The following is a 17,163-nucleotide window of genomic DNA, read 5'->3' on the forward strand; positions in this document are numbered from 1 at the left end:
ATTTCTGGAAAAAATAAGTGGTTACCTTCTAGAAAGAGGTGTATATATATATATGTATATATAAAACTAGTATATATATAGTATATATATATAGTATATATATAGTATATATATATAGTATAGTATATATATATATATATATAAAACTAGTATATATATAACTAGCATATATATGTATATATGTGTGTATATATATATATATATATATATATATTTGAATCTTGCACTAAAGACAAAAATAACAAAAGTAAAAATAATCAAGTGGGACTATTACAAAGAAAATCACAGCAAAGAGAACCATCAACAATATTAAAAGACAAACTACTGAATAGGGAAAAGTATACTTTCAAGTCATACATGTGAAAAAGGGCTGGTATATAAAATATAAAAAGAAAACATATAATTCAATAGTAAGAAAAATGAGTAAAAAATTGGCTGAGTTTCAAATAGAGGTCATTTTCTGAAGAATATTCAGATGGACACAGATTTTAAAAAATGATCAATGTCATTAATTATCATAGAATGCAAATACACTACAATGATCTATCACCTTACATATTTAAAACAGCTATTATCAAAAAGACAGGGAATAAGAAGTGCTGGTGAGGATGTGGGAAAATGGGAATCTCTTCACTGTTGGTGGAATGTAAACAGGTACAGCCATTATGGAGGAAAGTATGGAAGTCCCTCATTACATTAAAAATGAAACTACCATATTATCCAGAAATTCCACTGCTGGATATTTTTCCAAAAATACAAAAACACTATTTGGAAAAGATATGATAATCTGTATGTCAATTGCAGTATTATACACAATAGCTAAGAAGCTAAGATAGGGAAACAACCTACATATCCTAAGTATCTGTTGATGTGTGTGTGTGTGTGTATGTATGTATATATTATACGTATATATGTATATATTATATATTATAAATGTTATAATATTTCTTGTTCTTTTGTCCCATTTTATCTATTTGGGGAGATTTGCTAAATATATTAGAACTAGTATAATGGATAATACATCTAGTTGGACTGTTTTGAATGTCATTTCAATGTATTAATAAAATCTTATTACCCACAAATTAAGGGAAAATATATGCCATTTACATTTATTGAAAAATTACCACGAATATAAAGTGATTGGGAATATAAATTTTTTAAAATCTCAATTATCTTAATTTTCTATATTAATATCATCTTTGTCTGGAATCTTGGACTGACATTGTTCCTTATGAGTGTAAAAGGTGAAAATGATGTATTTCTAAAACAGCAGGATTAATGAGAACTTTGTCGACACTTATACAGAGCAGCAGATCCTCTGAATCACTCTTCTCAGGGCTCCCATCACCTCCTTGTTTCTCAAGCTGTAAATGATGGGGTTGAGCATTGGGGTCAGGATCGTGTAGAAGACCGCCAGAATTTTGTCCTCTGTTGGAGTTCTCAGCGATCTTGGGCGTAGGTAAGTGTAAGCAAAGGGTGCATAGTAGAAAGTTACCACAGTGAGGTGTGTGCTACAGGTGGAATAGGCCTTCTTCCTCCCTTCTGTTGAGTGCATGCGGCAGATGGTGAGGAGAACTCGGCCATAGGAACATGCAATGCCAATGAAAGGTAACACAAGGAAGAGTGTGGTGCTCACAAACACCATGTACTCATAGACCCAGGTGTCCATGCAGGCCAGTGTCAACATGGCCGGGAGATCACAGAAGAAATGATTGATGGTTCTGGATCGACAATAAGGGATATGGAGGGCATATACATTGTGGGCACAGGAGTTGATCGAGCTCATTATCCAAGATCCTGTAATCATCAACACAAGTACTCTTTTTCTCATATGAATGACATAGTGAAGAGGAAAGCAAATGGCCACATAACGATCATAAGCCATACAGGCCAACAGTAATCCTTCTGCACCAGCTAATGTAATGAAGAAGAAACTCTGAACTCCACACCCAGTGAAAGAAATCGACTTATTTCCAAAGAGATAATTGGACACCATCTTGGGGACAATGGTGGAGATGTAGTTCAGGTCCATGAGGGAGAGCTGACTAAGTAGAAAATACATGGGTGTGTGGAGATGAGTGTCCAGGAGGATGACGATGATCATGGACATGTTGCCAAAAAGAGCCATTAAGAAAATGAGAACAATGAAAATGAAGGAAAACAGGCCAATTTCTGATGGTGGGAATAATCCCAATAAGAAAAAATCAGTAGATGTTTTGTTATTATTTTCCATGGGACATTAATTTAGCTTTCCCTAAAGAGAAACACATATTACATACAAAAAAATTAGCTTTTATTAATTCCTTTTTTGTTCCAAACTGATTTATTAATGAAACATTGTAACTCTTAAAAAAAACTTAACACATATTCTGATAAAACAAACCTGCCAGTTTTTGCCTCATAGATAAAATCTTTATAGGAAATGCATATATATATATACAAAATATTTCATAAAAATCTGTATATCTAAGAATAATATATTTCTGTAATGATTTTATTGAAATTTATATATATATATATTATTTTTCTATATACATTTAGATATTATCAACATCAGAACTTATACATTTTATATATGCACTGTTAATCAATGTAAATGCATACCTTACACACCATGTTTAATACATTTTATTACTCTTAGACAATTATTTCTTCTTATAATCAAGCACTAATAATTCTGAAAATAAATTAGCCTATCAGTTCATGCTAACAAATACATACCTTTTTTTTTTTTTTTTAGTTTTCTCCAAAAAGCTTGCCAAATAAAGCTTCGTAGATCCTAAGTATCATTATCTGATGATGGAGTGGTGGAAGGAAAAGTTTGATGATATAGGGATGGGTAAGATTTCATCCACAGTGGCCTAATTTACAAATCATGGTCTGGTATTTGGGATTTAAGAATCAAGCATTAGAAGATAAGCATATTGTTTAAAATATATAGGAAGTATTGGAAAAAACTGTAAAATAATTTGAAGTATTAGCTTTGGGTTTCAAGAGGAGTGGGACCATCATTCAACTCTGTGGTTTGTCGATGCCATGCCCATACATTATTTGTATAAAATGTTAAAGTGATATAAAAGTAATTTCAGTTCCTAATTTACATAGTAAAATTAGTGCAGATGTGAATCTCCAAATCCACTGTGAAGTACTTGCAGCAGGGTTAGGGTCTATGTGAAACAACTGATTTTCAATTATTGTGTGGTTACTGTCAACATGCAAAGGAAATACTGGGAGAGCTAGCTTTGTTTATAAGGTGGCATTTGGATAGGCATGAGCAGAGCATATTAAACTGATATCATGGGCTATAATTTGTGTTAGTAGTTTCAATCATCAACCAAATTGAAAATGTAATAATTGTAATTACCAAGGACATTAACATTGTTACTACTTCTATCATTTGTATTTATATAGGGCCAGTTATGACAAACATTTCATGAGGTAGTTAGTATTATTTCTGTTTAATCATGAGAAAAAAACAACACAGAACAGAATAATGAATGGGACATCAGGTTTGTTCTTTGATGTCATGTCACATGACTGCTAAGGCAGCGATTTTGATTATCTATGTTCCTCTGTTCTTACATGCTAAATAACTTGCCATGTGATATCATTGAAAGAAGCTTTGCATCTGACACGAAAGCCACCATAGCTATTAAATATCTGTTTCAAGATCTAAAGTATATAAATATAATTTTTAGGTGAAAGTAATTAGATTATTTCCCTTTTATTTTGATTTTACCCAGTGAAATAATGAAAACTAATCTATTTACATACCATGTGGAAAAAATTGCACCTGCTTCAATCTTTTAAGTTTCACTAAAACTTTGGTTTGGGTATCAGCTTTACTGGCAATATACAGTGGAGGAAAAGGGAATGAGATGGCTCCTAGGTGAGTTGGAGAACCAAGCCTTGAACCCAAACAAGATCCATACATGTCAGAGAAGATAGAACTGTACACTTTCAGTGACCATCTCCGCTGGGTAGGACCTAACATGTGTCAAGATTTGTGCCAAGAATAAGTTTTCTTTCCTTCTTTCTTTTTTTTTTTTTAGTTTATTTATTTTTGAGAGTGAGAGAGACAGAGTGCAAGCCAGAGAGGGGTAAAGAAAGGGATACATAAAATCCAAAGCAGACTCCAGGTTCTGAGATGTCAGCACAGAGCCTGATGTGGGGCTCAAACTCACAAACTGTGAGATCATGACCTGAGCCAAAGACGGACTCCCAACCTACTGAACCACCCAGGAGCCACTAAATTTTCTTTAATCCTTCAGTCTACTTGAAGTTGATATAACCATAAATATGGCTATGGATGTTTGCAGATGATAAATCAAGTTTCAGACATTTAAGTGAATTCCTTAGATTTTCTGCCTGAATTTAGATGCTTGGTAGATAGATGAAGATATTTATATATTAATGTTTATTTAAATTTAATCTCATCACTAAAAATTCAGGTAACAATTATCAAATGAAAAGTTGTTACTTTTAACTGCTCAAAACTAAAAGAGAAATAAAAAGAAAAATATAAACATTATTAAAATAAAAATTTACTATAGATGAAAGAGAGTCAAGAAGCTGTATAAGTTCCTTTAATGCCCAAATAAGATGGATTGGTGCCTATATTTTTTTCATTTCAATATCTTCCCTCTTTCCTCTAATTTGATGTTTTAATTATATTTCCAGTTGCTCCCTGCAGAATACAACTTTAATCCATGAGGTAGAGAACACCCACAGCACTCCCAGATACTCTCAATCACTGCCAGGTCCTCTAAATGAATTATAATCCATGTCTTGCCTCAATATCAGTGTCCTTGGGTGATTTTGTTTACAAAGAAATGTCCTTCTCTGTATTATCTCCCTTGTAGATCAAGTTATAAATGTGTTTATTCAGTTCATTCCTACATCATGATGAGGAAAATTCTCTTATTTATGTCCAGTTTAAAAATAAATTGCATGTTATCATTTTAATTTAGTTTAATGTAATTTAATTAATTTAACAAACATTATTTAGCTTGGTATCATTCTTTTTCTCATGTTTCCCATGTTCCTATTCAATTGCAAACAAAATTTTAAAAGCATCTCACTTTAGCGATTCACATGCTTGCAGAATAAATAGATTTTTCAATATAGGTTCATTATTATAAAGATGAAACACGGATTCCAAGTGATTAGAAGTAAATTATTTAAAACTATAGAGTGATCCAGTGGCAGATCTGGAAAAGTGTCCCATAGATACTACACAATGTAGAATTTTCTTCGGAAGCAAAATAATCTCAAAGACAGATCTTTCAGATCATTAAATTGTCTGGTCACATTAGATTTGATTTGGTTATTTGTATAGCTGCAGCAAGAATATACATTTACCAAAGAAGGTTTCCATTGCTTCGCTGAAAATTTTATAAAGAATCAGACTAAACTTTTAAAAGTATTTGAATGTAAAAAAATCTGTACCAGTTTTCATATAAATTTGGGTAGCTTCTTCTCTTTTCAAGAACCCTGGAATAGTTTTGAGTGCTGAACTTTACCAAAAGGGAACTTCCTTACTTTACCTAAGGGAAGAGTTCTATAAAAGATCAGATTTTTTTTTCCTCTGGAAAACCTGAACTTATTGGCTCCACAAAATCTACCTTAGTTCTTTAAAAAGTTTGGATATACTTTTATCTCCATGTCCATAGATTGTAATTGTTTTTTCATTCTTATCATTTATTTAGTGTTTACAGGATTGTGCAATGGCTTTCATAGACTAAATCATATGGCTAAAAGGAGAGTCTTCTAGAGTCCAGCCAAGCATAGATCTTTACATTATTTCTGCTTGGGTATATATATATGAAGTTTTCATCCCTCCTAATGTTTCCACAACAGGTTCTACTAAAAAGGAAAAAAAAAAAAAAACATATATAATTCATAATACTTTTGTGACTCAGGAATTAATAACCTAATTAAATATTTAAGCAGTGTGTATTTTTAGTTGTTTAGAATGTTAGAGAGCTTGTGATCCATGATGATTTTATTGTACCAAAAGATCTATAAAGCACGGTATTTGAATGTGCATGTAACTGTATGCTTATATATATACTTTCATGAAATTCCGCAATGGCGAATCAGCAGTGATAGACAAATAGAAAGTATGTAGACAGATATTTTGACAATTGTATGATTTATCAGTATATACTATGAGTTTGGATTCAGACAGAAGATATGTTTATTTTGCTTTACTGTAAAAACATGCTGCAGACAGGTTGGAGCCGATGCTAGATTTGATTCTAGTTCTGGCACTTACTAGAAATGTAATTTTGAATTAATTTATGCACCTCTCTGAGCCTGTACCTCCTAGGTATAGCAAACCAAAATCACCAGATATAATTTCACACCATTTAGAAAGGCTATAAGCAAAAATAAAGAAACAATAGAGAATGTGGAGAAAATGGAACTCCTGAGCCTTATATTTGGAATATAAATTAGTACAACCATTATGGAAAATAATATAGAAATTCTTCAAAAAGTTAAAAGTAAGTAAAACTACCTACCATATGATGCAGCAAATCCACCTCTGATTATATACCGAAATGAAATGAAATGAAATGAAATGAAATGAGTTACTTGAAGAGATACTTGCAATCCTTTAACCATTATTGCAGTGTTATTCATAATATTTAAAGTATGGGCATTAACTTTATATATCCATTGACAAATAAATGGATAAATGAAATATAATTAATATAATATAATATAATATAATATAATATAAATGAATATAACAACAAAATGAAATATGTGAATAAATACATATATTTATACATATATATGCACATATATATGCACATTATATATATATATATATGTATATTCACACAACAATAGCAACATGGATGAACCTGGAAGACTTCAAGATAAGTGAAATTAAGCAGACACAGACACTGTTTCATTACAATGATATGTGGAATTTAAAATGGTCAACCTTTAACATTAACGAACAGAATCGTGGTTGTCAGTGGCTAAAGAGAGAAATGGGAAGATGTGGGTCAGATGCTACAGTTTCCATTATACCTGATGAATAAGTTCAGCAGATCTATTGTACCGCAATTTAAATACAGTTAATAACATTTTATATTTGAATCTACTATTACAGCAGAACTCACCAGGTGATAGTATTCTCACAAGCCAAAATGGTAGGAGAGTTGATGGATTTGTTAATTAGTAGTTTGACTGTAGTAATTATTTTAATATGTATCTTAAATCCAGTTTACACCTTAGATACACACAATTTTTGTCAATTATACCTCAATAAATCTGGGGCAAAAGATAAGAGTTATTACAAGATTGAATGGGATAACTTATACTGGATATTTCAATATGAGCTTCATGAGTGATCAGTGAACAGTAGCTGTGATATCTTCATCACACCATTGCCACTAAAATCTATATAGTTACCATTGTAAAATTTTTATCCACACACCGGCCATTCTTAGATTTCTCAGTGGCATTGTCCCCAAAATGTTTCAATGCACTATTTGATTTTCAAAACAAACAAACAAGCAAACAAACAAAAATCCTAGGATGCTAACACAGATGTAATTATTATTTAACTGGAAATTTAGTGGTATGCAAAGTGAAAGTAGTACAATTGGGAAAATTTGTGTTAAAAACAATCATAACACATCCACTCTACTTAGGAATACCTGAAATATTTCCAGAAGGTGGCATTTACATTAGAAAATAAGTTACTGTCTCCATAGACAGATATATTTCATCATTAGTATTTGACTTTTATTACAAATTCTGATACTTTTGAATAAAATCTAGGCAAGAAATTATTTACCTAGAAATACCAGGGTCATATAAAGAAAAAAAATGTGCATAAACAATAATAAGTTCACTTTGGGAACAATTTAACCATCTGTGCTCATTGGAAAATTAACACCCTCACCCCCGATCCAGGGAAGAAATGAGAAATGCTATTGATGATTTGGATGCCTACATGCTAGCTTTACTCATTTTGCTTCATGTGAGTCCTTCTAAAGCCTTTCCCAATATGACTCAAACCTGTCTCTTACAAAGACCCTCATTTCCTTCCTATGCAGCAAATATGTTTACAAACTAGCTCCAAAGTCACTTTTTAAAAAAATTAATGAATTTATTTTTGAGACAGAGAGTGTGTGAGCAGTGGAGGGGAGGAGTGGGATGGAGACAGAGAATCCCAAACAGGTTTCACTCTGTCATCATGGAGCACAACACGGGGCTCAAACCATAAACCATGAGATCATGACGTGAGCCTAAATCAAGAGCCAGATGCTTAACTAACTGAGCCAACCAGGCACCCCAATATCACCCTGTATTCTAAAAAGTGCAACTATTCTCACTTCAACTCCACTTAAAATCTTCTAATTCTGAACTTGGCCAACTCTCATATAGATTATGTTGCTCATTTCCTAAACTGACAACTTTAAATCTGGAATGATTTCAATCCAGTCAATAATATACAATGCCAAAAGAATTAACTCAATAGGATTATCTATGTGACCTCATCATACACATGCATGAAAACAGCTCTATTTTTGTAGAATAAAATCTATGTTACATACAGTGTATTAAAACATTATTTATCTGCAATTTCCCCCATTGGTAGGGAGTGCAGTATAGGCTCTAGACACAATGTACCTTTCCTTTGTCAATGGATAATATATATCTTTCAAATTCAATTATTTTTCTAAAAATGTCTTGGTTCAGACAAAGTGTTCTCACACTTGTAGGCCCATTTGCATTCATATACATATTTAGAATGCATTTTATCACAGGAATTTACTATTTTTACAGTGGACATATTTTCATGAATTTGGTGTAGACTGTAGTTTTATTTACCATAAACCCAGAAAAGAAGTTCATAGATGCTCATAGATAATATCAGCCAGTGATTATAATATCAATTCCACCATATTCTACCACCACTTCACAATACCTTATTAGGTATAACACCATTTTCTTTTTTTTACAGAAAAGATAATGTTTTATGCTTTAGGCTTAAAGAGAGTTTTATATTTTAAGTATAAGGGATCTCATAAGTGTATAAGCAACCTATTTTTTCTTTCAATTATATATAAAATAAAAAATATATAGTAAATATGTAAAAATAAATAATATCTCTTTTTTAAAAAAATGTAATGTCTTTTATTTATTTTTGAGACAGAGAGAGACAGAGCATAAGCAGGGGAGGAGCAGAGAGAAAGCGAGACACAGAATCTGAAGCAGACTCCAGGCTCCAAGCTGTTAGCATAGAACCTGACACGGGGCTCAAACCCACGAACCGTGAGATCATGACCCGAGCCAAAGTCAGACACTTGACCGACTGAGCCACCTAGGTGCCCCAATATATAATATCTCTTAAACCAACTTTAGTCAAATAAAATTTTCCTTTGAAATTCCAAATTAGATGATTTAATGTATCAACTGCTTATTTAATAGCTTACTAAGTAGTTTTTTCTTAATTCTAAACAAAATTATGTTAAGCACTTGCAGAAGTATCTCAACTTTTAAATGATTAATAAAAATAAAAATACAATGGGGGCATGTACCTTTTATTATCTATCACACTTACATACTTACTGGTTTGAATAGCTGACATTGGTCCTCCAGTCTTCATACGAAAAAAGTCATTTTTCTGAGTAGACTTCTTTGAATATTTTTCAAACCAGTGTTTATATTTATCTCTTATCCCTGCACTTGATATTTTAGATAACTCCATAACAACTCAATAGCAATGATGATTTCAGGACATCTTTGGAGATTAAGGATAACACTTGGTGTTTTGTGTGTGTTTTCACTTGGGAATGTCTACTGAGACTTTAATAATGTAAGTTAAATCACCAATAGCTCTGCATGGCCTTAGGCCAAAGTTTAGAAAGGAGTTTTAATAACTTGTGTAGATGTTTTCATAGCTGTGTTAAAGGTCAGTTCAGAGGGTTAACAAATATATTTATGCAGACTTTTTAATATTATGTCTCTTGTATGTATGTTCTGTATATATATATGTATATATATATATATATATATATATATCCTCTTGTATATATGTTCTTTATATATATATATATATATATATATCTCCTCTTGTATATATGTTCTTTATATATATATATATATATATATATATATCCTTATTGGATATATCATTTGCAAATATCTTCTCCCATTAAGATTGCCTTTTTATTTTGTTGATATATTTTTTTTTTCATGATCCATTTAAAAAACAAAAACAGGGGCGCCTGGGTGGCGCAGTCGGGTAAGCGTCCGACTTCAGCCAGGTCAGGATCTCGCGGTCCGTGAGTTGGAGCCCCGCGTCAGGCTCTGGGCTGATGGCTCAGAGCCTGGAGCCTGCTTCCGATTCTGTGTCTCCCTCTCTCTCTGCCCCTCGCCCGTTCATGCTCTGTCTCTCTCTGTCCCAAAAATAAATAAACGTTGAAAAAAAAAATTAAAAAAACAAAACAAAAACAAAAACATTTTTTTGCTGTATTTCCAATAGTTTAATTTGGATCTTTATTTCCCTTGCCATAGGAGTCATATGTTTCTATGACCAATGCCATGGAAATTACTGCCTAAGTTTTTTTTTTTTAATCCATTTTGATTTTATGTTTGTGTATGGTGTAAGAAAATGGTCCAGTTTAATTATTTTGCATCAAACTGTCAATTTTTCCCAGCATCATTTACTGACTCAGTCTTGGTAGTATGCATATTTCTGAAAATTTGACCATTTATTCTAGGCTCCCCAATTTTTTAATGTATGATTATTCATATTCAATTCACATTAGTTTTATTTATATACAATTTATAATAATGTACCCACTCTCATTGCTGATATTGATATTTTGAGCCCTCTGGTTTTTTCTTTTTTTTTTTTTTTTGTTATTTGGTTAATACAGCTAAAATTTTGTAAAATTTCTAAATATCATGTATTAGTTTCAATGTTTTATTTGGTGTTTTTCCTATACAATATATTATTTATCTCCATTTTTTTTAAGTCATCGCACACCCAAAGTGGGGCTTGAACTCACAACCCTGAAATCAAGAGTCACATTTTCTGGGGCACCTGTGTAGCTCAGTCAGTTGGGTGGCTGACTTCAGCTCAGGTCAGGATCTCACAGTTCATGAGTTAGAGACCCATGTTGGGCTCTATGCAGACAGTTCAGAGCCTGGAGCTTGCTTCAGAGTCTGTGTTTCCCTCTCTCTCTTCCCCTCACCCACTCCCATTCTGTCTCTCTCTGTCTCTCAAAAAATAAATAAACATTTAAAAATAATAATAAAAGGTAGCATGTTCTACCTACTGATCCAGCCAGGTGTCCCATCTCTTCTCTATATTATTTTTTATTGCCTTTCATTACTTTTGTATTTTGTTTTCAAGTTGATTAAGCTATAACATTTACTTATTGATTTGAGACCTTTCTTATTTTTTAAATTTAAATGTTTACTGTGATAAATTCCCTTATAACACTGCTTTATCTAAACTTAATAAGTTTCAGTATTTTGTTTTTGTTTTCATATGCCTCAAGTTGTTTTTTGTGAATCTCCATTGTGATTTCTTAGCTTTCAACTATTTCAACTATTTCACACTATTGTGTGTTGTTTAATTTCCATATAATTATAAGTTCTAGTTTTTCTTCTTTTATTTATTGCTTGCCTCATTATATTTTCATCATAAAATGTGCTGTATATGATTTCAACATTTTAAGCTTATTACAATGTATTTCATGATATAATCCAGAATATGGTCTATCTTGGATGTTGGTCCATATGGAATTAAGAAAATTGCATATTCAGATGTTGTTCAGAGAAGAGTTTTGTTTGTATCTATTAAGTCTGATTAGTTTACAAGTCCTTTTTTAGATCTTATAACTGGTTGTTCTATCCATTATGAAAGAGAGATATTGAAGTTTCAACTACTCCATTATTGAAAGAGGGATACTTGAAGTTTCAACTATTCATATAGAGTAGTATCCAATTATTTTTCCATTCAATTCTTTCAATATTTGCTTCAGATATTTTGGGAATCTGAGGTTTGGTGCATATATGCTTACAATTGTTATATAGTCTTAGTTTAAATTCAACTGTAAATCATATATAATGTCCTTCTTTATCTCTTACGGATAATTTTGGACCTAAGTTCCACTTTGTCTGATACTAGTGTAACTCCACTTTTTTCTGGCTATACTTTTCATGGATTATCTTCTGTTTCACATGCTTTTATTTTCAAGCTATTGAGACTATTTTGTGACACTTTACATATATTAAGTGAATCTCTAGACCACATACCCTTATTATATATGTACAATGTCTATATGGCAAAATTGGGATATTTAATCCACTTACATTTACAGTAATTTCTGATGAAGATAGACTATATTTTGCCATTTGGCATTTGTTTTCTGTATATATTATAGTTTGTATGTTACTTATTTTCCCCAGTACTGTCTTTGTTCATGTGTAGTTGACTTTATTCACAGTGGCAAGTTTTGATTTCCCTTTATTTCCATTTGTATATACTGTATAGGTATTTTCTTTATGGTTTCCATTGGGATTACTTATAATATTTTAGAAATGTATCAATTTAATTTGAATTGATACTTGCTTATATTTAATCACATATAGAAACTTTGTTTCTACACATATTTCCTCCTCACTTCAGGTTATTGATGTCCCTAATTAATTCTTTATATTTTGTGTACATACTAATATTATTCTTAAACATGTGTCTTCTAAATCATTTTCAAAATTAAAATTAGGTTTGCAAATCAATATTACAGCAATATTGATTTTTATATTTTCCCATGTATTTAACTTAGTGGAGAATCTTAAAATCTCATATGGCTTCAAGTTACAGTATAGCATCATATTATTTCAACCTAAAGGTCTCCTTTTGACATTTACTGTAGGAAATATCTAGTAATAATAAACTTCCACTGATTTTGTATACCAAAAAATATCTTTGTTTCTCTCTTTCTTTTTTGAAGGGAAGTTTTCCGGATATAATTTCCATTAACAGTTTTTAATTCTATCATCACTTTGAATATGTTTCTCACTGTGTTCACTTCTCAATCTCTGCTGAGAACTTGGATAATCTTACACTTTTTTGTACCTGACAAGTTACTTATTTCTTGCTGTTTTCAATATTTTCCTTTCATCTGTAGGTAGTTTGATTAACTGCATATGTTTGTGAGTTTGTTTTTTGTTTTGTTTTGTTTTGTTTTGTTTTGTTTTGTTTTTTTGAGGTTATCCTACTTGGAATTTGTTGAGTTTCTTGGATTGTATATTCATGTCTTTCATCATATTTAAGAAGATTTACCCATATTTTATTCAAGTAATCTCTCTGCCCCTTTTACTTTAATTTCCTCTGGGACTCCTATAATGCATGTATTGTTCCACTTGACCATGTCTCACTTAAACTAGTGGCTATGTACCCCTTCATTCGTTGGTGTCTCTGCTCCTCAGAATTTACATAAATGGTCCTCACTTTATTTTCATTAATGTATTTTTTCTGACTGCTCAAATCTTCCATCTTGTCTCTCTAGTAAATTTTTCATTGTAGTTTTTGCACTTTCCAGCTTTAGAATTTCTGATTTGTTTCTTATTTAGAAATCATACTTCCTTGTTGATATTCTCATTTTATTTATATGTAATTTTAAACAAAATCCCTTTAGTTATTTGTCTGTGTTTTTGATTTACATATCTGATCATATTGAAGACAGTTTAAATTTTTTGTCTAGCAATTCTGTTTTTTTTCAGAGACCATTTCTATCAATGTGTGTTTTTTGCAAAGTGTGGACCATGTTTTCCTAATTCTTTGTAACCTTGCAATTATTTTGTTGTTATTTCAAAAAAAATCAACATTTGAAAAAACTGCTAAGTTATACAGACTTCCTCTTGTATCCATAATTATAGTGCCACACAAGTAGTTTTACTGCCTTTAAAACCTGTGCTCTGCCAGTTCATTCCTCTCCAACCCATGACACTTGCAAGCAGCTACTGGACTTTTAATGTCTCCATAGTTCTGCTCTTTCCAGAATATTGTCTACTTGGAATTACATAATATATATAGTCTTTTCAGATTGGCTTCTTTCGTTTAATAATATGCATTAGAGTTATTCCATGCTTTTTCATGAATTGATAACTTATATCATATCACTGAATAAATGTTTCATTGTTTGGATGCACCCTAGTTTATCAGGTCATCAAATGAAGAACATCCTGGTTGTTTTCAGGTTTTCGGAATCTAAATAAAGCTGCTATAAACATCATGTGTGCATTTTTTGTGTGGACACATTTTCAAGTAATGACTGCTGGATTGTTTTAAAATAAGTTTCACTTATTTATTTAAAAACTATCAAACTATATTCCAAAGTGGTTCTTCCATTTCTCAACCCTCCCAGAAACAAATGATATTTTCTATCATGCCACATCTTCACCAGCATTTAGTCTTGTTAGTGTTCTGGATTTTGACCAAGTAGGTATGTAATGATATCTTATTTCTGTTTTAATTTGTATATCCCTGATGACATATAATGTGAACCATTGTTATGTATGCTTATTTTCAATCAGTTTATCTTCTTTAGTGAGGTGTCTATCAAGGTCTGTAGCCTTTTTATTAATTAAGTTATTTTCCCCATTGTTGAATTTAAGAATTTTTGTGTATTTAGAAAACATTTATCAGATGTGTCTTTCATAAAAATTTCTCTTTTTTTATGCTTTTTTTAAACAGATTTTCTATGAGTCTGGTGCTTGCTTCTCATTCTTTTGATTTTTTTCCATAGAGCATAAGTATTTAATTGTAATGAATTCCAATTTATCAATTTATTTTAAATAAGTTATGCCTTGGTATTTTTACCTAAAGGCCATTGTCATACTCAAGATCTTCTAGGTTTCTCCTAGGTTACCTTCTAGGAACTTTGTTGTTTTCCTGTTTTACATTTAAGTTTATAATCTATAATCTGTTTTTACATTTAAATTAATAATCTATTATAATCTTTAAGTTAATTTTGGTAGAGGATATGTGTTTGTCTGATTTATTTATTTATTTATTATTTATTTGCATCGGGATGTCCAGTTGTTCAAGCATCATTAGTTGCAAACACACTATTTGCTCCATTGTGCTGCCTTTGTTTCTGTAACAAAGATCAGTTAACTATATTTATGTGTGTCTATTTCTGGACTCTATATTTTTTACCATTTATTTCTTCATTTATTCTCACAGCAAACCACCTGTCATGATTCCTGCAGCTTTGTAGAAATTCTTTAAATTAAGTAGCATCCATCATCCAACTTTTTTTTCTTTTTCAATATTGTGTTGGCTAATCTAAGTTCTTTTGCTTTCCACATAAGCTTTATAATTGTTTTGTCAATACCCATGAAATAACTTGATGGGGATTTCTATTGGGATTCCATTAAATCTATAAATCAAAATAGGTAAAACCACCATTTGACAACATTGTCTTCCTATACATGAACATGGAATATATCTCCTAAAGAGACATACAGACTAAAAGCTGTATGTGGACGAAAAGGAAAGAGAAACATTTTTCATGCAAATGGACATCAAAAATAAGACTTGGCAGCAATACTTACATCATAAAAACTAGATTTAAACCAATGGCTGTAACAAGAGATAAAGAAGGGCACCGTATCCTTTATATCATAATAAAGGGGTCTATACAACAAGAAGATCTAACATTTATAAATATTTATGGCTCCAACATAAGAGCATACAGCTATATGTGTGTGTATATATATATATATATATATATATATATACACACACATATATATGTATATATATATATATATATCATTTAAAAACAAACATAAAGGAGCTCTTGATGATAATATAATAGTAGGGATTTTAATACCCACTTACAGCAATGAAGAGATCATCTAAGCAGAGAATCAGCAAGGAAACAATGGCTTTGAATGACACATTGGACCAGAGGGGCTTAACATATATACCAAGAACATTTCACCTTAAAACAACAGAATACACATTATTTTCAAGTGCACATGGAACATTCTCCAGAATACGTTGCATTCTAGGTCACATATCAGGCCTCAGCCAGTACAAAAAGACTGAGATCATACCAAGCCTGTTTTCTGACCACAAAACTATGAAAGCTGGGGGACGCCTGGGTAGCTCAGTCCAGCGGCCGACTTTGGCTCAGGTCATGATCTCACGGTCTGTGAGTTCAAGCTCCGTGTCAGGCTCTGTGCTGTCAGTTCAGAGCCTGGAGACTTCTTCGGATTCTGTCTCCCTCTCTCTCTCTGCCCCTCCCCCACTCACATTCTGTCTCTCAAAATATGAATAAATGTAAAAAAAATTAAAAAAAAAAAAGTATGAAAGCTGAGGTGAACCAGAAGAACAAATTTGGAAAATGCAACAAATACATGGAGGTTAAATAATATCCTATTAAAGAATGAGTCGACTAATCAGGAAATTAAAGTAGAAATAAAAAATTTTTGTGGAAACTAATGAAAAGGAAAACACCATAGTCCAAAACTTTTGGGATGAAGCAAAAGCAGTCATAAGAGGGAAGTATACAGGTCTACCTCAAGAAGTAAGAAAAAATCCAAAAAGCAACCTAATCTTATGACTAAAGTATATAAAAAAAGAATATTTGAAACCTAAAGCCAGAAAAGGAAGAAATAATAAGCATTAGACCATAAATAAATGACATAAAAACAAACATGCAAACAAACAAACCAGTAGAACAGATCAATAAAACAGGAGCTGGTTTGGGGCTCCTGGGTGGTTTAGTTGGTTGAGCGTCCGACTTTGGCTCAGGTGATGATCTCACGGTTTGTGGGTTTGAGGCCCATTTCAAGTTCTGTGCTGACAGCTCAGAGGAGCTTGCTTCAGATTCTGTGTGTGTCTCTCTCTGACCCTCCTTGGCTCATTCTCTCCATCTCTCTCCCTCTCTCTCTGTCTCTGTCTCTCTATCTCTCTCTCAAAAATAAATAAATATAAAAAAACCAGGAGCTGGTTTTTGAAAAAGTTAATAAAACTGATAAATCCCTAGTGAGGCCTATCAAAAAGGAACTGGAAAGGATTAAAATATAGAAAACCACAAATGAGAGAGGAGAGATAATAACCAACACCACAGAAATACAAACTGTAAAACAATATTATGAAAAATT

The 17,163-nt window shown here is 31.8% G+C and overlaps 1 protein-coding gene across 1 annotated transcript; it reads right to left on the reverse strand.

Annotated features, from left to right (window-relative positions):
• Nucleotides 1-1,297: 1,297 nt before the first annotated feature.
• On the reverse strand, nucleotides 1,298-2,233 carry LOC112856914 (olfactory receptor 2L2-like). The gene has a single exon (XM_025920213.1). It carries the CDS (start codon nucleotides 2,231-2,233, stop codon nucleotides 1,298-1,300), a length of 936 nt encoding a protein of 311 aa, XP_025775998.1.
• Nucleotides 2,234-17,163: the final 14,930 nt, after the last annotated feature.

Source organism: Puma concolor, chromosome A1 (genome assembly GCF_028749965.1).
Source record: "Puma concolor isolate L17-30 chromosome A1, mPumCon1.1.hap2, whole genome shotgun sequence".
Classification (NCBI taxonomy): Eukaryota; Metazoa; Chordata; class Mammalia; order Carnivora; family Felidae; genus Puma; species Puma concolor.

Excerpts from the sequence above, each read along its gene's own strand:
- LOC112856914 (XM_025920213.1), bottom strand. The coding sequence starts at position 2,233 with ATGGAAAATAATAACAAAACATCTACTGATTTTTTCTTATTGGGATTA.